The 24,703-nt window shown below is 40.3% G+C and overlaps 1 protein-coding gene across 3 annotated transcripts in view; it reads right to left on the bottom strand.

The window, feature by feature from the left end:
* Positions 1-24,703, bottom strand: part of LOC146379654 (rho GTPase-activating protein 7) — a 110,294-nt gene that overhangs the window by 25,873 nt on the left and 59,718 nt on the right. The window contains exon 1 of one of the 3 annotated variants that reach the window (XM_084940971.1): positions 13,953-15,303. The exons of the other annotated variants lie outside the window; for them this stretch is intronic. Within the exon in view, the coding sequence (XP_084797097.1) occupies positions 13,953-13,965 (13 nt within the window). The 5' untranslated portion in view covers positions 13,966-15,303. Of the gene's footprint in view, positions 1-13,952; positions 15,304-24,703 lie in introns of those variants that run through there. 3 annotated transcript variants of the gene reach the window in all.

Genomic DNA, 24,703 nt, shown 5'->3' with positions numbered 1-24,703 from the left:
ATTGGTCATGCTAATGTAATTGTAACCTACGTTGTTGGAGAGAGAAATAACATCGTGGAAGAGACATAAAGTGAGTAAAAAACGTCCTAAATGCATTTAGAGTTTATTTAGAACTACAAATTAAATTTCTTTTAGCAATTATTGTTTTTTTTTTAATGTCACAATTCCAACCCTGCTCCTTTACCCGGGCTTGGACCGGCAAAAGTGACCCGAAATAGGCACTCTGGTGGAGTTACTTTGTGTGTGTGTGTTTACAAGTAGTTTTAAACCTTGTGATCCACAAAACAGCATAAGAGTAAAAGAGTAAAAGAAGAACTGACTGCGTTACAGCACCTGCTGCTTGTTGAGAGTAAAAGCCATATGCGCTTTTCACGTCTTTTTTTTAGAAAAAAAGTCGCTAAGGGGTCTGAAAACTCGCTAAACATAGCGACAAAGTCGCTAAGTTGGCAACACTGCGTAGTAGGAATCGAATAAATTTAGCTATCATGTTAGCTAGTACTAGCAATAGCTAGTAACATTAAAAAAACTAAAACTCATAAATATAAACTGCTTTAATGTAAATGCCCCAAAATATAGATTTGTCATAACTCTGCAACACGGAAAATATTGCCAAGCAGCATAAATCTCTTACATTTGCTATAAGATTCCACGCATGTTTATTTTAAATTCATACCATCCCTCCTCTAAAAAATATTTGTGGCTGTTGCAGCTCTATAGAGTAACACTGAGGATAGTGGGGTTAAATTAAAGTCTGTTTGTTTAAGTGACCATTTTATCAAAACGCCTTAAAAAGAACACACACAGTAAAGTACACTTGACACAGTAATGCTCTTCCCTGCTCACACACTTAGATGAGAAACAGGAATAGAAACAGGCGTGCATACTTCAACACATTTCCTCCCCACTTCAAAACAACATGAAAGATGCACACACCAGAATATCAATTAATTTCAGCTGCCGTCCGGTATATGTGTGGAAAACTGTGATTGGAAGCATGGAATACGTTTAGTTGATCCAGGATGTTTACAACAAGCAGCGACAGAAACCATTTTCTCCGTCTGCCTGTGCGGCTCAGGAGGAGGATTTGGATTTCTCAAAATATTTGTCCACCACAACTCCCCCTGAAACGTTAAACCTGCTCTCTCTCCATGCAGAAGAGGCCCGTCGCAGTTAGCAGTCAGAATACTGCCAAGGGCATTTCTTGTTTTCATATTCAGACAGCATGAAATATGGCCGACATTAGTCTTCACTAAAGAACAAACAACAGCCGTTTGGCCATGACGGATTCGTTCTTCTAACACGTCTTGTCTGCTGGTTGGTTTTTTTTTTTTACTGCCTACTTATTCACTTCAGCTGACATGAAGAAAAGGCATCTAATTCTCATTTTACTATTTGTGACTTTTCAAAACTTTGACTAAAATTTGCTTGACAGCAGGATGGAAACTTGGCTTATGATGTGGTCTCCCTCCCCCCCGGTCAGAGGAACAGCAGATGGTCCCGATATGAAAACACAGGCGGATATTAAACCTTCAGAATGACAGAAGGGGGAGACAGAATGAAAGGAACAGGCTGAATGGTAAAATGTGGTCAAATTAGCATGTTTATGTTGACCCAGACGTAACGGGATAGTAAGATGCTGAGCCCGTTTTCTGGCGTCTCGATGGAGATGTGACATTCAAGACAGGAAAGGGATCAAGTGCTTGTCAAGCGGCTGGCTCACATCTACAGCAGGAGCTGTAAATCCAGGGATATGTGGAGCTACCAGAGCTCCGAACTGCTTTTTCTCTCACTCCGACCATTACAGCACAGAAGAAAAAAAATCACAGCCTGTCACTTTGCAACCTCTGGGCTCACAAGATTAAAGAAGTTGTCATTTAAACCAGTTTCTCACTTTAAAGAGGTTCTTATTTCCTACTTAAAGGCTACAGGGGCTCACAGCTCCTGCAGGAAATGTTTGAGGTTACAGCCTTAGTGGGGAAAAAACGTACAATTGTTATTATTGTAATTATCTAACAGTTTAACTGAAATCACAGAGGGACAGACGCTGCACTAAAGGTGGGATTTCTGTCAGTAAGCAGCACTGTAAACAGCTGTGGAAGTGCAGGTTAACAGGAATTTGGAGGCAGAACCGAGAACTTTCAGGAACTGTTGCTTGTTGGGCCTGTAAATCACTGGTAACTGTTAGGGGTAGTGGAAATAACAAAGGTCAGTCGACTTTGAATTAAAGGCTGATTTCCTATGATTTATTGTGTGCTGCAGTGTAGTTAGATGTTTGAACTGTGCTTTGAAACTTAGAGACTCTAAAAGGCAGCAGGCCATAAAAAGGCTATTTTGCCACTGATGTCTTAGAGGTGATAAAATAAGGAAAAGCTTGTTCAGTTCTGGCAAAGAGACAATTAGCAGTTTTTCTACGTGGGGAGAGAAAGCTCTAATGAACTGATTCAGTTTTCTGTCTTCCATACCATTTCCACCACACTTGGTCTGTATGTCTATATGTGCTGTGAAAATGCACAAATATCATTATGATGACAGAATAGAGGTCATCCATATGACTGGATGTGAAATGGATATGTCATGGACACATTGCTCAAGAGTTATCCGCCATATTGGATGATGGTGATACAACCATTGGTTGCTTGGGTAAAATGTGTATTCCCCGGCTGGTTGTTATTGGTTGCTGGAAATTGGTGACATTTGCTGAGTAAAATCAGAATCAAAGACGTTTGCTGCACTAAAAACCTCTTAGCAATCATGCTTTGGTTGCTAGCAGGTTGCCACAGTTGGCTGTAGCGTTTATCTCTGTCTGCAAATACTCGCTAAAGTCAAAGTTTCACCTCTGTGCTGCAGCTAACATGTTTTAAAGGGCAAACATTTTACATTCAAGGAAAAGTGTCTTTATTTTTTGGTTTGCTTTGCAATTTTCAGGTTTCACTACAGGTCAGAGAAAAGCTGCAAAAATATGCTAGCAACCAAAACAATGCCAACTAGCTGGGAAATGCACATTCCTCCATCATGAGCTGTGGTTGCCAGATGGTTGCAGATCAGTCTCTAGGCCTGTGTGACTGGCGCCATGTTCACTTGACCCTACACTGAGAACACTGATTGTCACGTTACATGGTGAGTGGTCACATGTCTGCAACACCTCAAAGGGACCAGAAATGTTTTTGGAACCACAGATATCGCCATCTGGTGGCCTTCAGACAGAATGCTTCTGGTGATCATAAACTGCTGATTTAAACAGGAAGTCCTTCCCGTCTCATACCACAGCATGCATGTTTATTTGTTCGATTTTTCTTATTAAGCTAATTATTAAGCATTTTATCTCAGTTTTGATTGGAGCTCCTTTGGTGTTTGTTCATGTTTTGGCTGCCGTCACGCACTAAATAAAGTACGTCTCATCTCTAGCTAAATTAGAATAACATGCAGTGTTATTCTCATTCATGTATCAGTGATATTACCGAGCGCACTTTTAACATTCATGATTTCCGTCAGTGATTCAAAGAACACATCCCAGCGCCTTCTAGCACCAGAGGAGCTGTCAGTGGGTGGAAGAATAGACCTGACTCATTTCTGACCTGATTTTCACATGAATTATGAGTCCAGTGAAGAACGACACATTCCACACCTGTCAAGAAGCAACAATGTATTTTAAACTGGTCTCGCAGGTTTGATGAAAGACCCCGGTCCCCACTCTACTCGGCTCTGTATTTACGTAAGCGATGGTATCTGCTGCGCTCCTGTTTGAGTAGCAGGCAGAGGCCTCTTCCCTTTCCAAATGACTTTGTCTCAGAGGAAGTTGTGATTTGGCTCCTCTGGGCCCTGATAAGATTGGAGTGTCTGATTAGGGTGACTCCGCCTGGCTTGCTGCAGGAAACTGGACAGTGTATGTGTGGCGGCAGAGAGGAACTATGCACGGTGAGGTTACGTGCTCGGTGGACCGTTTGTGTTTGGGTGTTTACGCTTGTCTCGACACTAAAGCTTTGACCTGGAACAAACAGAATCACTGCTCACCAGAAAAACGGCTGATCTGGGGTTTAGAGATTTTACTATCAGGTCACCTCACTGCGTCAGACTCCAACTGAAAATGTGCATAATAAAGATTTAGACTTAAGGTCTAGTAGCGGACATCAAATTTCAGATTTATATATGATAATAAAGTTAACAACACTCGTTGAACTGCTTTAAAAAGTTTATGAAAGTACATGGCTGTAGGTTTTGTGTGGACGCATTGTTGTTATCACATTTTGAGCAGCAGATGCTTAATTTCATTCATAAGTTTTCTTTAGAAACATGTTTTTCATTTATGTAAAGGAAAAGACAAAAATCAGGCAGCAGATGGAAATTTAAGGTACATTCAGAACAATGACCATCCTCAACTTTTCTGTTGTTATCCAGACTGAACCACCACACATCAGCAGGATTTACTCCTGTGAGTCAGTTTATCGAGTTCACATTTCGTCCACATCAGGCGGGTTTTGTGCATTTTGTTCGGGGCAGTAACATGTTTGTGTTTGTGTAAACAGAAACAAGAAATTCATTTAAAAATTAAGCTTCTGTAAGATTTCTGCTCACGTTCAGAACTTTCTGCATGTTAAAAGTTACACGTGTGTGTTTTGCCGTGGCTTTCTGAAAACAAGTTCGAAAGGTAACATCACCGTAGGAAAAGGTAAAAACAGGCTATTCCTTTAACAAAAAAGACAAATATGACTTTAATTTGAAGGACTACGTGACTGTTATTTATATTTTGAGAGGAAAAACTATTCAGTTTATTATAATCTGTAACAAATCTGGATATAATGTGTTATATAAACTATGACAGCCAACTAACTGCATATAAAACAAGTAGCATTTACTCCAACTCTGCTTCTAACTTGCCGTGTTTGCTATGCAGTCGTTTGTGTTTTTGATCTAATCTGCAAAAGCCAGATATTCTCAGCTTTCTCTCACACTCAGATCACGAGCAGCTCCCGTCCTTCAGACGTCCAATATCCAACCGATATTTGAGGGCAGTGCTTTTTACACCTCACTGAATGTCTGCGTGACTGGTCCATGTTCTGTTTGCCGTTCAGGGAGAGCTCGGGAGCGTCTCCAGGGCTCCAGAGGTGTGGTTGGAGATCAGAGGTATGTCAGCTGCCTGTCAAAACGGCACGCCATGCTCCCGTACTCCTCCTCGCTCCTTCTCTGCGGTATTCTCCTGTCAGTTCGGTCAGCTTTGCAAAAGGAGTCAGCTTTGCAAAGTTTAAGACGCCCGCGGTTATGACGGGCCACATGGGGCAAATACCAAAACTCACCAAATCAGAAATGCAGCTTTAGACCAACAACAGTAAAAATATACACAAGTGGTTTTTTGCACTGACAGGACTGAGAGTCCAGTAACGGCATTTTATCTACACTGCATGTTGGCTGCTCTGTGGACTCTGTAAGAAAACTAAACTTATGACACTTTAGTACAAAACATGCAAAGTACTCACAAATAAAGTCCCAGATTTTACAAAAAGTGAATTTAATTGAAGCTGAAGAGATTTGTTCCTGCAAACAGTAATAATGAGCCAATTTGTGGGTTCTGAAAGGACGTTCTCCTCTTTGACCCACAGTATGAACAAAAACCAATTTTACAAGCTTACAAATATGTGAAAACATTTGTGTAAAGACTTCATTACATTGAAGTCCTTAGAAATAGCTGTTTAAAAGTGTTCAGGAAGCAGTGACCCTGAGTTCATGGCATCTTCCAATAAATACAAGCTCCCATTCATTAAACCTCCTCAGTGGTACGCTTACAGAAACTTCTAGGTGTCCTGGATAAACTGATGCTGGTGTACAAACGTAAACATCAAACTATTCGTTGTCTGTTTGTGGTCTTTATTTTGCTGCATGATATAATTACTTTCACATTTCAGTAATTTCAAGTATTTAGTGAGTTTTACAGCTATCAAATCTTTCTCCTTCCTGGAAAACACTTACTAGGTGCACATTTCATCTGCTCTTTAATGCAAATATCTAATCAATAAATCCAGGTCACATTCATACGGGTCTAAAACAGTAAGTAATGCCAGCACAGAGCTGATTGAGCAGCTTGTTATGATGTTAAATTCAGGGTAACATCTTTTTAATTCTAAATTACTTGATATTATCCTGAATTATATCAAGTATCTTAATATGTTATGTTGTTATACTCTGATTCATTGATATTCTGAAATGTCTTTTATAGCAAATAATTGGTAATAATAGTAATTCAACATCTGTGTGAGAACTCTGTTTAAACATCTGCAGGCTAAAACTGGTAGTTAGCAGTTTTGTGGTAAACGTATATCTATGTTGTAGGATACTGGATCTGTTTGAGCTCATCCTCAGTCATTGCTGTATTAGTTCGTACCTGATAGGTAGGTACAGTATAATTATGTCTTTGTTGCTAACAACACAGTCTGTCCAGAGCCTTTGTGCCAGTGGAAGATAGCTTTTGTGAGTTTGGATAAACTCTCTCAGGTTACTATTAAGCTAACTGTGGAGTCATCATTTATTTCACATAAATTGGGACTATATGCCTCTCAGCCTATCAGAATATAAGTACTTCTGATGCGTAAAAACTTAAAATCGTCGTCAGTGGCCAGATATTAGCATTCTTCCAGAGAAATGTTGCTAACTTTTGAAAAAGTTGTGTGGGAATGAGAAGTTAGCAATGAGGACCAGCCCAACGCTTGAAAGTATTTCAGTGACTCTGAGCACTCTGAAAGAGTCAAGCTATACTGACAGGAGAAGTACTGATTGCTACTGTTTGTAAGAAACTAAAGATGAACGCGTGATTGGAAGTGATGGCTGCATCTGTTATTTCGATCAAGGAACCTACTGAGTTTAAAGACTCAGTAGAAAATATTCAAATAAGACTGCTGGGCGAAGTGGAACAATGAGTGTCCGATGTTGAAGATGTAAATGCTCGGGTGGAGAAATGTGCGGAGAAGTGTGACAAGAAATTGGTAACATTCTGGGCATGGGTGGAGGATTTGGAGAACTGGAGCCAGAGGACTAATGTGAGAATGGTGGGGCTGAAAGAAGGCAAAGAAGAAAGTAGGTACATGGCTCAAGAGGTGGAGTGAATAATTTCTCAGGAACTCGGCATTATGGGTAGTGAGTTCAAAGTGGGACACACTCAATTGCTCACTGGCCCCTAAACCAGAACATAGGTGAAGAGCAAGTAGGCTTCGTTAAGTTCAGGCCTGCGGTAGACAACATGAGGCTGCTTACTCATCTAATACACATGAATCACTCTTAATTCAATACCTGTAGCAGCATACGACTTCATTTTGTTAAAGATTTCCTGTGGGACAAGAAGAAAACTAGAATTAGCATGAAGAAAACGGGGGTGTGCCCCCCAATTTAAGGTTATATAGTCTTGCATTTGAAGAATCATTACATTAGCTTAATGGACTATAAGCTATACTGCCTAACCAAAAGAAATTACTCAAAGTTTCTTTTTTGGTCAAAATAGGTATCTGGTTGTTAAGTGATGACGTATGAACCCTGCTTCTAGGTACAAACTGCACTGTGTTCATTAAGGCGGTTTGTTTTTTTAATGTGTTTTATGCTATGTATCTTGTTCTATTTAATTTGAACAAGCCCTTAAAAAACATAGTCAGTGATCGTTGTGGCCTCTCTGGGTTTTTATTATCACTGTCGTCTCATGGTTTGCCAGACACCAAATATTTGAACGGTTCAGAAAAGAAACGCTCTGAGGCTAACTAAGATTTGTGCACATGAAGCTGAGGATCAGGAGTTTTTCACAGCGAGTCATCCAAACAATGTAGCAGTGTAATAATGACTAACCTCATGCTGGGGATGGATCATCTGCTCAGCAGGGACTCTTACATTAACTTTTATTGAGGGGAAAAAGTTAGTGTTCATCCACCAGCTTCACTGTGCTAATGTGTTTATATTATGCTAACCATAGCTTTGTAGCTAGCCAGCACGTAGCACACCATTCAGTGTTGGTCAAGTTCAGAGGCGGAGCCAGACATTTGAAACACCTGGGGCTTAGCCCAAAAGGGTAGTATGCATGTGGGATTTTTTTTTTTTTTGGGGGGGGGTAGAAATGACTGAAAGATTAATTGGCTCTGTTTTGAGTTTTGTTCAAAAAAGAATGACTTCATATAGGGAAAAATATATATCACATGTGCAGGACACCTTAAACTACTTTTTTTAATTAAGCAGCAAGGCAGAACAAGGTCAGGGCTGTATCAAGGCACGAGGACTAAACCCCAATTCAACCAGACCAAGAACTGATCCAGAATTAAAACAGGACTACAACAGTTCAAAATCAGGACTACTTGGGATTTAACCAAGACAGAACCAGAATCAGAACTAGATGATAGTAGCACTAAAAATCATCATAGACCTGCACTACACTTATTTTTTTTAATTCTACCAAAGTACAATATTTAGATTGAGAAAAGTTTATATAATTATTTAGCCTTGTTGTGCAAACAAGCCTGCATAACTTAATAAATGTAGAATTTGAAAAATAGCAAACCTAAAAAGAAACACTAGGTACAAGATACATGAGGACCTATGATACGGTGATACTTTTGGTAAACAACCATTTGACTAACATGTGTGTCTCACCTGCTCTTGTTCATCTCTGTTCCTCTCTCTCCCTCTCTGTTCCTCTCTCTCCCTCTTTGTGCTGACAATCATCAAATATACAGATATTTACACACTCTTCAGATAAAAACACAAACACTTTTTTAATTGTAACAACAAATCAGACTAAATGTTTATTTTTTTAGATTGATAAATATAAAAACATATTTGTTAACTTTAAGAGTAAAGAGAGAAACTATCTGTATTTCTTAATTGTAAATGGCACCAAATTGTATTCAAACTGGAGCCACACTTATGGAGCTCCACAATTCTGTTCCTGGTGTTTTGGTTGACATCTCTTGATTTTCCCATGTCACAGAAACAGGCTCTGTGTTTTGCCTTATATGCATCCACAGCTGTGCCACCAGTTTACTCACATGGACTCTACTAACCTATCAGAAGCTTCTTCAGCTCAGAATGGAATCGTCTGGAGTTTTCTTATTAATTAACAATAAACTTAGTGTACATGTACTCCTACATTTGATGAAAGTGATAATAAATAGACAGATCTCTCTCTTTATTCTGACATTTAACTAATTCAAAATATATTTCAATATTTATCTAAAACAAAAGTTTACTCTAAATTGATGTTGTACAGTAAAAATGTTTTTGTTTTCTCCCTAAAGTGTATGTAAATATCTGGTTACAAATGTGAATATCCTGCTGTGTACTGAAATCCCTCTTGTTTTGCATAGAAATATACTGAACAACATACAAAGCATAATATATAAAATAACATTTACCTGAGTTTTTTCTTTGAAAGAACCCTCTAATGTCCATTCTTATATTTCAGTACATTACTGAAACCGATTTAGTCGGGGAGGGTAAGAACTGAAAATATGAAATAAACACACGTAAGCTAAGACTCTCTAAAAAAAATAGCATTTGTTCGGCTTTTCATTTCGCCAGTTGTTGATTCACTCGAAGAGCAAGTAAGGTAATATTGGTCAAGTGATCAGCTTGATATCAATCTTTCGTGATACACCGTCATATTCACATTATTTGTACAGTACGAATGATTTGCTTTGGTACCTGGTCAAACTTAAGCTCTCCTTAGTATGGCTGGCTCCGTTTCTCCAACAGCGCACTCACAGACAGCAGCTGCCCCGCCCCCTCGCTCAGTCGCTTAGTGCCTGAGCTCGGATCATACCAATATCAGGGGGGATTCACGCACAGTCGTAAATTCCCACAGTGTGCACTATGTGCTTCGAATATTGTGTGTACTTTTTGTTTTATACAGTTGTCAGCCAGGCATCTAACTATGAAAAAATTACACTCCAAAAGACCCCGGGCTTCTGACAAAACAACCCGGGCTTAAGCCCTGTAAGCCACCCCCACGCTCTGCCCCTGGTCAAGTTACTTGAAAAAAGTAATTAGTAACTAATTACTTCCCCCCAAAGGTAATCCCGTTACTTTACTGATTACTTATTTTCAAAAGTAATTAGTTACTTAGTTACTTTAAAAAAAACATGATTTACAACCTGAATAGGTAATAAAGCGATAGAGCTTTCAGCCCAGTTCTACTTTTTCTGCATACTCCATCATATAAAATGTAATCAAATGAAAAGGTCTCTTTTTAAAACTTGTTTTATTAGTTCTAATCTTTTAAAAATTTAATTATATGCAACATTCTCTGAATGGAAGAAATTTGTTTAACATTTAAAGTCTAAGGAGCTTGGAAAGAAAAGTGTCTGGACTTCTTTAAGTTGCTTGAAGACGTTTTGGGTGAGCTCACCCAAAACCCTGGCTGATTGTGACCCACACCCGTTTTCACACCTTGGTTCATGTGATTAGGTAGAGGATCATCAGGGGGTCCTTTGTCCCTCTTTGGGGGGAAACTCCCACTGGGTTTAAATCTGGGACTCCCCACCATTTGACCTTAGAACTGAAGAAGCTTCTCGGATGAGAGGTGAAACGTCTTCAAGCAACTTAAAGAAGTACAGCAGTTTCTCCGTGAATGTCACATTCCCGTGGCAGCGTACTGTCGGTGCTCACTCAGAAGTTTAGGGATTTTTTGCTGTAAAAAGAAGTTTTCTTCCCACGCAGTGAACAGCGGACGCTAATGTTTTTGCCACTTTTTACGGAATCAAACTCAAAGTAAGGTCAGTACTTCCACGCTTTAAACGCTGCACGCTCATACTCTCTCCCGCACTCGATATATGATCCATTGTTGATCTGCACACAGCTGTTGTCACGAACGTCGCACTCGCTTACGTCACTGTCATGAGACATTCTCGCAAACGAAATCACAGTTTAGTAATGCAGTAACGCAGCGTGCTTATGGGAAAGTAACAGTAATCTAATTACCTTTTTGCAATAGTAATCCCTTACTTTACCTGTTACTTGAAAAAAGTAATCGGATTCCACGTTACTGCCCATCTCTGACACCATTATATACCAGCTAGCCCAACTTCAGTAACCCTACAAACGTTGCTGCTGTTTAGTTGTCTGTCTTTCTGTCTTAATTTATGCAGAGCTGTACGTTTTAGTAATCTCAGTCACAACATGGTATATCATCTTAAGATGGAAACTAGCAAGCTAACTGCCTGCTAACTTCTAACTCTGTTAAACTTCACAAATCCTTTTAAATGCTTTTTTATGGCTGCCTGGATATTAAACTTGATTGTTATACCTGGTAGAGCAGCTACACTGACCATTTTAAGACTGACGAGGCAGATCTAGAGATGCATTATGTTAGCTAAAGGTAACACCTAAACATGAGAAACCTGGTTTATACTTTTTTAAATTAAAAGATTCAATGAGATATGTTTGACTTAATTAGTGGAATGGCAACCATACGTTTGGGACAAGAATATGAACTGGTTACTATGAAATGTTAAGAGTTAATTTCCCAACAGGTTCCCGACTGCATTTGCTTTGGCCTGCAACATGTCTCACCTCAGTATTGACTCTAAAACCTCAGTGAGTCCTGATACTTAATGAGCCACTTGTGCATTTAGGTAGAAACACCTATAGCTCATTAACTGTTAGGTGAAAAACAACACGTGTGAGGTCCTCGGTGAATCTTACTGCAGTTTTTAAAATAAATTATGGTTAAGTTGTGTTTGATGAAAAAAAGGTCAACTGATATATTATTATTATTTGTGATATGAAACCTGCTGTACTTTGTTTTTATGAGGCTGTCTGGCATTTTCAGATGAGTATCTGGAGAAGGAAATGGACCAGAATTAACTGCAGTTAGAAAAAGAGGAGAAACTCTCTCTTAACCTTTACTGGGAAAAACTTTTATTTTCTTCTATGTAAAGGAAGAAATGTGTGTTCTGTGGAGGTTTTTGAAGACATTCAGGGAGGAATCTTTCTCAAAACAACTGCATTAGGTGGTGTAAGCTGCAGGTGTATCAGATATTAGACTGCACTTTGTGACCTGTTGTTGCCTTTGGGATTTGTACTTTTTTATCTTTCATTTACTGGTTAGGTTTAGACACTGAAAACTAATTGCTGAGGTATTTGCCCACATGGAAAAGATTTATATAAATCTTATAAAGTTTGTATCTGTCTTGTGTGAAACTTGCATGAAAAGCATACAAGAGTGAAAACAGATATAAGATCCATTGAAAAATTATATAAATGAAACTTGTATGTTTTGGATACTTACTAAAACAATATATGAAAGTAATGAGAAAGTGGCCACTTTCATGAGTAAATCATATAAGCCTTCTATGATTCACTATATGAAGTAGGCCACATCTATTTCTTTTCCATATGGGTGTGGTTAGGTTTAGGCACTAAAATTACTTGAATAGGTAGTTTTGGTCAGGTTTAGGTAGTTTGTTAGAGACTCCTGTGGTTTGCATTAAATATACCTGTTCATCACACTAACCCTACTTACCTACTAAATGACAAGTTGGGAATAACAGACCTTGTGTGTAAATGAACCATGTGAGCACTAACCTTGGGCAAGAGAACAGGCAGGAATAACTGTCTAGTCTCATGATTTAAGCCACTGCCTCCTGTCTCCTTTCGTAGACTTTATTGCTCTGTCAAACAAGACCGTTTACTCTCAGCAAATAATACTACCACGGCTGGTTTGTACGCCAAGAGATCCACACCCAAGGGCACCTTGTACATACCCCTGTGATGCCAGGAAACTCAAACAAAACAATGCTGGAAGTTCATCAACACCACTTACAGACAAACATTTCTGTGTGTGTGAACAAGGACAGTGCTGACAAATGAGTGAGAGATAAATTAATTATAAATTAAACTAAATAATTAAAATGATAAAAAAAAACCACCATAAATAAAATCACTGGTTATGCCGAGTCAAAAGTCCAGAAGCCACAAACGTTTTATTCATGATAATCAACAAAAAGATGAATTAAAATGTCGGAACTAGAGAGCTAAAGCAACTCACTGAACAATGAAGCGCATATACGAAGCTGCACTCTTATTCGCCAGGAGGCGCCACAGCGGCAGTGAAGCATCTTTCGTCGGGCAGATCTTTTTACTCCGGATGCCTTCCTGACACAACCCCAAAGGGCGTCTCCTCCTGGGATCAAACCGAGGACGTTTCGGCTGTTTGGCGAGTGTGGAGCCACAGTGAACCGCATATATACAGAACCTCTGTTCAAAAAACTTTACAAGTTGAACTTGGACAAAAGGCACCAGGAATCGAACCAATAACCTCCAAACAGCATCCTGATTGCTCCCGCTACGCCACAGTTCAAACAGGTGCTTCTTCACATTAACACAAATTTACTGACAATAAAAACATGGTGAGAAAGAAACTAAGGGTCCAAAAGGAAAACACAGGTATGAAGTGCCATGTTTCAGAATAAAAGCCTCAACTTTGAAATTCTTTACACTGAGTCTACATACAGGAGTGCCTTCGACGCACTTTAATGTGTTTTCAGAGTAAAATGTTTGAATACGTGTACGGTGGTTTTCTTCAGCAGGTGGAAAGTTCTCTCCAGCGGATCACATTTCAAAAGTAACCCACGCACATTCAGAGTGAATCCCACGCTCTTCCTGCCAGTAAAATGAGCTTTTATATCACCAGAGTTCAAAAGCTCACTTGTGATGTTTTCAGGCCCACGGCCTTCAAACAACAAAGAGGTTTTAGTCAGCGCTGGAGTTCTTTAAATTCTTCTTCTGCCTCAAGAATCAACATATTTACGTCTCATCTGAAGTCACTCAACAAACAAACCTTTGAAAAAGTTTTTATGTCTCGCTAAACTCATCTCCAAATCACCTCCTTTGAATAACGCCATCAGAGAGAAACGGCATTAGGAGGCCGATCTCATTACCTCCCATCCTGTCGTGTAACACAACATTTAAGCTTGAGCTGAACTCATACTCACTTGTGATCAACATGCTGTTCGAGGTGTGAGGAGTGTGAGCAGAGGAAACTTCAGCAGGCCTCCATGTCACCCCTGACAGCTGAACCGGACAAACACATGAGCTTCATAAAGAATTAAATCCAGAGACATATATCCAGCGTGGGAACGGAGCTGTGAAGTCCAGTTATGCTGGTCGTGTCGGGCACCGTGTTAATGAAGTCATTGTTGAAGTTTTCCCCTTTTCCTCTACCACTCCCCTTCCCTTCCCATGCCTTGGACCAGACCATCTGAACACCACAGACAGGGGGGGGGGGTATCCTAAAAATAACCAGAGGGAAGACGTGAGCGCCTGCTGGAGGAGCCGCTTTGAGTTTGAAGGGTGAGTTTGGGAGATAAAATCTGTACAGATGTTGAAGGTCCCCCCAAGAAGGAAATATTGGATTGTAGAGCGACCTGGCTGCACCCAGGCAGGCTGGTGATTATTATTCCCCCCGTGTTAAATACTATAAAACAGAAAATCCAGTTTGCCTGAGAAGAGGCCTAATCAATAATCTCCTCCGCTCGAGGCTGCTATCACAACCCTCAGACGGTGAAATTACAGACAGAGAAATGAGAGAAGAAATGAGCAAAATGAACTTTCCTTCTCTCTGAGATCCAGTGCTTTCCACCAGCTCCAGTCTCCAACCTTAACCGATTACTGGTGCTGCAAAAGAACAGCTTTGGATGAAATGGAAGACAGATATGCGACTGAGCCAGTGACTCAACACGGGAAGGATAAAGTCCTTGCCGTGCCCTAATAGTCTGTAGTTCTTCAAGGTTTCATCTCGGCTCGGTCCAAGGTATACCATTAGCGTTAATGGGCTTCCATTTAACGCATAGGTGTTTGATTATGGGCTTTTAAATGTGAATAACTCCCTCAGAGAAGAGGAGAGGAGAGCGGTTCGCGGCACTCGCATCATTAATTCACAAGTGGAGGAGGAGGAAGTGGGAGTATGTAAACAACTGATGGACTTTTCCCAGTGTGTGGAGGTGCAGAGGGAAGAGGAGGAGTGGAAACAAGGCCCGATAAGCTGCTTTAAAACCGACCCAGAGATTTTAGAGATGAGGTCATATTTCGGTCCATGTCACCACTTAAACTGGCCTAATTCACGCTGATTAATTAGGGTGTGTGTGTGTGTGTGTGTGTGAGTGTGTGTGTGTGTGAGTGAGAGACAGCAGCTGCTGTGAACAGACTGAGCAGCAGGCTTACATTCAATCACTTCTATTGCCTCCTTAATATTTACTCTGATATTTTACAACATCTGGGATTTATGGAGACATCTGGGATGGTGATCCCAGATGTGTACATACGCTGGACAGAGGAACGTGGGGCTGATCAAAAAAAGGAAGTAAGGATCTGATTAAAGTTTGATTTACAAAATTAAAGTCATAAAATTATATCTGAATATTCTATCAGTCATAAAAATATATTAAAAAAAATCTAAACTTTCAGTGAGTATTTCCCATCTTGAAATATAGATTCTCCTTTTCTTCTTACTGTTGGCCTTTGAGTCAGCATCGTGAGTCTGTAACTTTAGCCGTGGTTTTCGGAGCCAGAAGTCACGAGGGTGGAGTGCTAATAGTCAGCTAAATATAGTAAACTTGGTTAGCCAGGATTATACTTTACTATAAGTCAGCTCGGGTCCAAGGGTTGGTGACTAAATGTACCAGTGTATTTTTATCTGATTCAATATGCACCAAAATGCACCAAGAGCTGAAACAAGACAGAGTAATGGGAGAATCAGGCGGTAAGCTTGTTTCTGCTGTGAAACTGTCAATCTACAGGGACCGACTCACTGCTGGAGCCTCTAGTGGACATTAGAGAAACTGCAGGTTTCTGTGAGGCCTAATCAACAACGTGTCAACAATTGTTGCTCAGCAGCAACAAAAAGCCTGAAAGACAACAGAAGTAGATGATCTCAGAATTATGTCTATGGTTTAGAAAAACAGCTTCTCAGCATGTGGAGGAGGTCTCAAGGTGAAAGTCTGCGATCAAGAGACGCCATCATGAGTGTAAATACAGAAGGTTTGGAACACGGTGCAAACCTTCTGCCTCTGTGCTGTGTACAAACTCAGACGAGGCTGTGTTTCCTCTTGCTAAACATGAGCCTCACAGGCGTCAGAGGAGGAAGAGTCCAACAATACCTCCAGCGGATGGGAGGTTTTCAGCGTGAGGACAATCCTCACGTGTCCTATGTGTGTTTTTGGTGTTTGAGGGAGGTGGCATCAGCATGCGAGGCTGTGTTTATTGCTTCTGGGGTGTGTACGGCTTTGGGTTTACTTTGTGTGCTCCTGAGTGTGCGCAGTTTCATCTGAGTCCCGCCGTGGAGGCTTCGCTTCTGGTATTTCCGATGCAGCAGGACAGGAAGCAAGCCGCTGTCGTGAACTGTGGCCTCCTCCTCTGAGCGATGCACTCTGAACCTGTCACTGGGTTTCTGACATTTGCCTGACCGTGTATATCCGCTGCACAACATTAAGCGCCAAAGAGATTATTAACCATCAAAATGAGTGATGGAGTTTCAGTTTCTTTCTGCATCTGGTGAGATGTGCTAAAAAAATGCCTGGGCCACCTTAAATTTGTGTCCTGCATTCACTGCAAACCACTGGAGGAGCACAGGTGTTTTTGCCCTGGTCTCTGTCTCTGCTGCTGACTTTATGAAGCCTTATCCTCTGCAGTGGACCAAAACAATGTCAGATAACTTCGTTAAACATGCTTCAGATCACATCAAAACCACACGTACAGTTCCACTACACAACCACGTATGATGTAACTTATAATCACAGTAAACGCACGTCTGTCTCCATCCAACTGAAGTACCAGTGTGAATGCGAGCATCTGTCCTGCTAAGCTTAAATCCTGGTTTCTCATTCTTTGGTGGAGGTAAACACTCTGTTTGACTTGGCAGGAGTACATCCAACCTCAAACATGGTCAATTTATTAGGAATCTGATTAAAGCTGCTCTTCATTAGCGCTTACGAGCCATTTGAGAGAGTGAAGTAATGGGCCTTCCACACAATGAAAAAAATAGTCTGGCAGTACACATGGCAGAGGTTTTGTGTCCCTGCTTGCCTGTTATATTTAAATTGTGCTGCTTTATTTGTCCAAATGATCCTCATCTGGATCCAGATTTGCCGCGAGTAAATTAGCTTCATTTGTGCATCCTTTTGGTTTTATATCAGCTGTTTTAGTATCTTTGGAGAGTGACTGAGTGAGAATGCCATACATATGAATTTATCTGCAAAGGAGAAATAAAATAATAGAAATAAATACAAATAGAAACAAAATCTACAATTTAATTTAGCATGAATGCTAAAGATTCAGAGATGTTTCCAGAAGGTTTTGTGTTAAGTGGTCTGTAGCTGCTTCGCCTTTTTGTTCCAGCATGCACTCAAGATAACACTGTAGACTGTATATAGAAGATGGATGTAGCTATTGTGTCGTCACCTGTTGCTTAATAAAGTCCTGCTGTGAAGCCTCAAACTATCATTGAGAGTGCAAAGGGCTCAGTTTCTTATTACACCCTGCAGCATCGACTTAACTTTCACCCTTTAAAACCTTAACAAGAACCTTATTTTTTTACAATATGGACATAATGTGTCATTCAGTGTGACCTCAAACTAGCAAGACTATAAAATCACCAGGAACGTGTTTACTCAGGTCATAAATAAAGTGATAATTTTCCAAATTACCAAAATTCATTCATTCAATTCAGGCCCCTCTTCTGTGGAACCAGCTTCCAGTTTGGATTCAGGAGACAGACACTATCTCTACTTTTAAGATTAGGCTTAAAACTTTCCTTTTTGCTAAAGCATATAGTTAGGGCTGGACCAGGTGACCCTGAACCCTCCCTTAGTTATGCTGCAATAGACGTAGGCTGCCGGGGATTCCCATGATGCACTGAGTTTTTCCTTTCCAGTCACCTTTCTCACTCACTATGTATTAATAGACCTCTCTGCATTGAATCATATCTGTTTTTAATCTCTGTCTCTCTTCCACAGCATGTCTTTATCCTGTCTTCCTTCTCTCACCTCAACTGGTCGCAGCAGATGGCCCCGCCCCTCCTGAGCCTGGTTCTGCCGGAGGTTTCTTCCTTCCCACTGTCGCCAAACTGTTTGCTCATAGGGGGTCATATGATTGTTGAGTTTTTCTCTGTATGTATTATTGTAGGATCTACTGTACAATATAAGGCGCCTTGAGGCGACTGTTGTTGTGATTTGGCGCTGTATAAATAAAATTGAGTTGAATTGAATATCAAACTGGAAACCAGAGGATCTGCCACCTGTTGGCCATTAGAATAAATTATACATGATCTACCTGGACATTTGTCCTTTCAGACATCCAATACAAAAATATAACTACCTCACCATTTCTAATAGATACATGAATTTTGTACTGGTGAGGGCTAACAGAAAAGTATTATCTCCTCATTATTTCATACTAAATGAAGCAGACATAATATCTGAGTTGATTTGGAGGATTGAAAAACAAAATAACCATATCACACAGAAACAGTGGAAACTTTGGGAGTGCCCAAATAACCAATCTGGTACATTTTTAAAAAGAATGAATGCTCTGACCATTTAAAGTAACGAAGCCAGCTAAAAACGATGATCACAGAATTATTTCCATGTTTAAGAAAAACAACTTTACAACATCTAGCCAAGTCAAGAACACTGTAGGTGTGTCATTTACAAAGTCAACAATCACCTTCATCAATGTAAATGCACAGTTTTTATACGAAGGTGCAAACCTCTGGTTACACTCCAGAACACGAAGGCCAGGTTAGACCGATGAAACAATAAAACAAGCAGCAGCTGCTGTAATGGACTGACAGATCATCTAAAGAGAGGAAACAGCATTTTGTCATTTTCATGGTTTCTGGCCTCCCTACAGAATATAAGTTGGAAACACTTAGTATTAACTCCACATCCTTTCTTGCGTAACCTGTTGAGAATTTAAGAGGGAACCAGCTTTACCTAGGCAGTGTGTCGGTCAATTAATAGCATGAATTTAGAAAATGAGGGACTGTGTATAAAAATACCTGTAATTACTCAACAGTTGATGCAATACTTTTGTAAAAGCCCTGAAATTAAAGCTGAAAGTCTGTACTTTTAATATTTCAAACTCACTGTAACTCATGTACAAACTCATGTACATGCAAAACTACCAAAAAAACATGTTTCTGTTCAACAAATTATTGACCCAACTGTACCTGCAGTGAAGATGTTATTTAAAAAACACCTAAGCCACAGAAGAGGAAGGACTGAATCTAATTAAAGTATTTACTGATGCATATAGAGGTAAACTTAAAAGAAAACCAATACCTAGGATTTACCAAAGATGCAATCAGACAGAGATTGTCCAAATAAAGAAGATAGTGCTAGAATAAGAAGACTAGTTAAATGTATTGAGAGTGCAGCCCAAAACCTCAAGCTCAGGTCTATGAAGTGAAATCTCCTGGAAAAATCTATTAAAGGCTTTAATATCTCCAAACATAAAGCATGCGGTGCTGATCATGTTCGTGTTTTCTTTGGGGACTCTCCTGCTTGCTCTTGAAGTATTTTAGTGATATATTATTTGGGGGATGTGCAGATTTAACTCAAACTTCAGTAAGTCGAAGTCTGTCGTCTGAATTGCCTTTACATAGTTTTGTGTCTGCATGCGGCCTTAAGCACAGTTAGCATTAACAAGGACTCCAGCACATTTTAAATTAGGAGGAAAATACCAGAAACACAAAAGAAGAGAGAGTGAAGTGTGGTGGCCATTACAGACGAAAGCTGTTTTGTTACCAAATGCCCATTCAGCTCCCTCTCCACAATGCGGTTGATATAACAAGCAGAAATGGCCGTTTGGGGATTTACTTGATGGATTGCTTTTCTTCTTGCCATCTTGTTATCGTCTTCTAGAGCTCATCCGTATTTCCATGCTAAAACCCAAACATTATCATGCTGTCAGCCGCCGTTTCTTTTTGATAAATTCTCAGCCGGCTGCACCTGTTTGGACGTAAAGCTGGGATCTGAAGCATCCTGCGTGCCCGGGGAAACTCAACAGCGGGACTAAAAAGTTGTGCCATGAAGTGTAATTGTTGCTAGGAAATGCATACAAAAACTGGCTGTGAAGTTCAGCAGTGCAACAGGCCCCTTTATCCCATGTGGACGCCCCACGGCTGACCTTTCCAACTTTATTTGTTGTCACGCTGCTATAAATAAAGTGTTCTCTGTTGTTTTGTTCTGGCCTGTGGAAGAAAAGCCCGGGGACACTGCCAAGGGTCAGCAGAGCCCCTGGCACCATGTGCAGGGATGTTATTACCAGCCTTTCAGTGAGGATATTGTTCCAAAATTCCTCTAAACACCAAGTGTGGCAGTTGGCTCCGGCTGGCGCCATGTTTGACATCTTCCTCTGACAAAAGTCCAAGTTTGGAGACTTGTCAGGGCAAAGATGCTAAGCACGAAGCCACAGTGGGCAGTTTGTGTTCCCAAAAACAGAAGATTAGGAAGAAAAAGCTAAAAAAAAAAGTGTGGGTTCTTTATCCCATCCATCAAATTTCTACTTCTTCTCCCTGGCCACCACCGTCCAGGTCTTCCAGAGGGATACCGAGAGGTTCCTAAACCAGTATTTAGTTGTCTCCTTCCCTCACTGAGCCGTCCAGGAGCCATCTTGGCGTTTTTAGATGAAGAGTAGTGGCTGAGCTCTCACCTGAGCCCAGATCGCCTTCATAAGAAGCTCATTTCTGCTGCTTGTATCCTCCATCTCCTCAATTCCTTATTAAATGCACTAAATGGACAGCGTCACATTCACCCTCAGCTCCCTTTATCTTTCACATCAACTCTCCAACATGCATGTGGCTGCACAGTTCTGTTATCCGGGTGTCCTGAATGGGTAAAAAGTTGATATGACCTTGTTGATTTTGAGGATAAAGGCCAAACAAGGACACTGTTAAAGTGTAAGAGAGCAGGTATAGATATAGATCAGGCAGAAACACTCATGTAGAAAACATAAGACTATTAACAAGAGTTCCTATAGATAAATGACGGCTTGTTGTTGACTTCAGACCCATGAATGGAAACTTGTGTCCGGTGAAGGTCACTGTTAGAGGTCTGAGTGTTCCCGTCAGGAAGTCCCACCCCAACAACAGCTTTACCATCTCTGATGCCCAAAATCTGTCAGCACCTTCATCTGGAACACAACACCTGAAAAAGACACCCAACCTTCAGTGTCACGGCCAAACGGCATCCGATGGGGTTCGCATCACAGGCGACTTTTATTATGAAAGCTGTTATGTCATCTGCTTTCTATAACATTAAATATTAACTGCATTTTGAGTTTCACAATTTCAAACCAACGGGGTGGAACAGAGCGTGGTGTTTCCACAAAAAATAAATAAAAGACATAAAAACGCTGCCGCAAAATTATGAATAATTCACGTGTTGAGGAAAAGACACTAAAATGGCAGGAGACAAAGTGCAGGGAATAGTGCCATCGGCTTCTGTAGAGCCCACCATGCAGCTCCAGAGAGAGGTGAAGCTGTAATTAACCCAGTGCTATAAACTGAATCCTGATAGTCAAAAATGGCTCTTCATCAATGCACCCATTTGTACTTTGATGTTTTTGCAAACCTTTGTTTACAGAATTATCACAGTTAAATGTGTAAACTTGACCCGACCAAAAATCAAACCTGGGTTTAAACCAGTCCTAAATCTTCACAGCGCAGAAGTATGAACCCCGCAAGATCGCAACGACAAAGTTTTATTGTTCAACAAGGATGTGGTGGACTTCCTTTCCCGTTAGCTGTGGCATCAAAATAAGTTCATGAACCCGGGAATGCGGTGACTGTCCTCACTGGACATTATGCTGGACACAAAGCGTTTTCCCCGGGGATCATGGGTGCAGACCACCACCAATTCAGCTGGTTTCACAAATAAATGCATAAAAACTATTAAAATCATCATAAATATTGAACTCTGGCCGTAGTTTATGCTTCCTGTCAAATTACATGTAAAACCAGCATGTCCTCACAAGTGGCTCTGGGATTTCCTCCCTTTGCACTCTGACTTACATCTGGGTGTGCTTGTGTTGGTGTGGGTATATTTAGAAGCATTGTGCTTGTTCGTGTCATCCCAACAGTCCTTGGGGTGGTTATTACCCAAAAAGAAAATCGCCATCAAATTAGCAATAATTACAAGTCTGAAAAACATTTTAAAAAAAAAGACAGAAAAAAAAGAGGAAAAAAATGACAAATTTATGAGAATAAAACTTGTGTGACTGAAAAAAGAAACGTTGGCACATATAAGAAAAAAAAGAAAAATTTAGAAGACAAAATGACACATTTATGAGGTGAAAACAGCAGAATCAGCGTGTCCAACCTGGTGCTAGCGATACAAATTAATTTTTTTAAAAATTAGGTTAAAAATTTAGAAAATGTGAGACCGTCCAGTTAATGTTTCCTGGAATTTACCTCATTTCTAAAGATAAAATCCAGATTTTCCATAAAGTGTAAAACAGCGTGTTCGTATTAATGGCTCTGGGATTTCCTCCCTCTGATTTCTCAATCTGCTGGTGTTGGCACACATATATTTAGACGCATTGTGTTTGTGTGTTTTCATCTAAACACTCATCATCAACTTGACAGTAAAATTTTGCTTTGATGTCTGATTTCTATTTATAGGAGCTGATTGTTTTCTCTGAAATGCGTTGCAAGAACAACATCAAATATGATCACACACTGGAAAAATACTGGAAACACACCGGCTCATTCCCCGGCACGGGCACCGAAAACACGGGGAACTTTTTGTGTAACATTAAGCAACATTTCTTTTGGTGAAAAAAAACAAAAACAAAAAACTTTTTATGTTAAAGTTTTAAAGTTATGAGAAAAATTTATGAGAAAAGATTTACAAGCATATTTAAAAAAAAAAAACATAAATAGATGAGAAACAAATGGTAAATTAATGAGTAAAAAGGAAACAAAAAAAAACCAAAAGAAAAAAAGTCTATGAGAAGAAAGTGGTAATTTAAAAAACTGCCAATTTATGAGAAACACTACTCATAGAAAAATGAGAAAAAAATGACACATTTATCAGTAAGAATGTAAGATTACATTATGCTTGTGCTGCACTTTGTAGATGGTTAAACTGATTTATTCCAATAAAGTCTGTTAGAAAAAGAAACTGTATTAATGAAACTGTTCTATTAAAAAGGACTAAAGCTAAAACTGGACTGCCAAAGCTGTAGTTCCTCTAATGTCCACTTGGGGCTTCCCATCAGTCAGTACCCACAGACGCCCATTTAAAATGATCACGTTTACAACCTGCTACAAAAACAGTTTGTGTCTCTAAAGATCTCTATAGAGAATTTGTTCCTTTGTGCCAACTGTACAAGTCACCCACTTAACTGTATTTAGTCTTTAGGGTGTGGTTACAGTTACAGTTGGATGCAGCTGAATCCTAGTTTATCCAACTATAGGTGCCAGAAAACACCTGGATTTCAAGCCAACGTTCAACATTTCCAGCCAATCAAATGATGTTATTTGTTGTCTGTGAAGGTTCTCAGTCATCCAGGTCATCGTAGTCAAAGGAGCTTGCAAAGAAAAGCGTCTGGACTTCTTTAAGTTTACTTGAAGACGTTTCACCTCTCATCCGAGAAGCTTGTTATTTGTTGTTGCTGCACACACATCATCATGGATACATGATGCACGCACCACACAGTGGGTTTCTCCATTTGTGTTTTTTGTAATTGGTGATATAAAACTGTATGCAAACACAATTAAAAAGCACTCTAAAGGTTTTGTCACTCCACCAGTGTTTCCTTCAAAAACCAGTTATGTGCTTGAAGTCTTCACCGTGTGCTTATAAATAACGGACCTGGGAGGCAGTGACCACAGAGCACCCTCACTACGTGCTTCTCAGCCTACATTCCTCGAGGTCTCCTATGGGGACGCCGCCATCCACACCTCAGAGACTCTGTAGCGTGACTGCAGGAAGTCCCCGCCCAGAACGCTGTGATACGCAGGACGATACAGCCTTTTGTAGCGCTCGTGTTCGCCTGCTCAGGAAATCACGCTGTGATTAAGCGGCCCTTCCTGAGTAGCTGCGTGATTGCCTGTCTGTCTGCCTATTATGCTGTCCGACTGTTTGTCTCTGCAGTAATGCGACTGTCTGCTCGCCTGTCTCAACTGTCCTCTCGCCCATATGTCTGATTACCTGTCCGTCCTGGCTGCTCACTTTATTACGCCCGCCTCATTCTGCTTAGCTGTAAAAGAGCAATAAGTAAGATTTTCTCTTTTTTTCACTGCAGCACAGAATCCCCATCTGCAGAGGGTTGATAGAGTTTGGAGATCAATACGAGTGACTAAACAACTATTCCTTCAGCTGCTCAGATTTCTGGCTGCAGTCTGTATCACAGGGAGCGCTCCCTGTCTAGACTCTAAATTACTTAATACCCCTTTAACTCGAGAGAAACCAATACGTTTGAGGAAATCTTAAATAAAATGTGTAAATACAGTTGTTTTGTGCAGAGAGCCACTGAGGACACAACGGTCAGGTGTGCACAAACTTTGCTGTAACTTAACAATTTGAATTACATAAAAAAAATCTGTGAAACCTCAGCAAACATACACAGGTCTGTAGCCCCCTTTAGCAGGATGGTCTCTTCTTCTATTGGCAGCTGTAAAGATCTTTCCTGCTTTATTATGTATCAGCTACTTAAAGGTACTTTTAGCAGTGAACATCTCTGA

This window comes from Perissodus microlepis, chromosome 10 (assembly GCF_051167445.1).
Source record: "Perissodus microlepis isolate ML-2025 ecotype Zambia chromosome 10, ASM5116744v1, whole genome shotgun sequence".
In the NCBI taxonomy this organism is placed as follows: domain Eukaryota; kingdom Metazoa; phylum Chordata; class Actinopteri; order Cichliformes; family Cichlidae; genus Perissodus; species Perissodus microlepis.
This window is presented reverse-complemented; position numbering and strand designations above follow the sequence as displayed.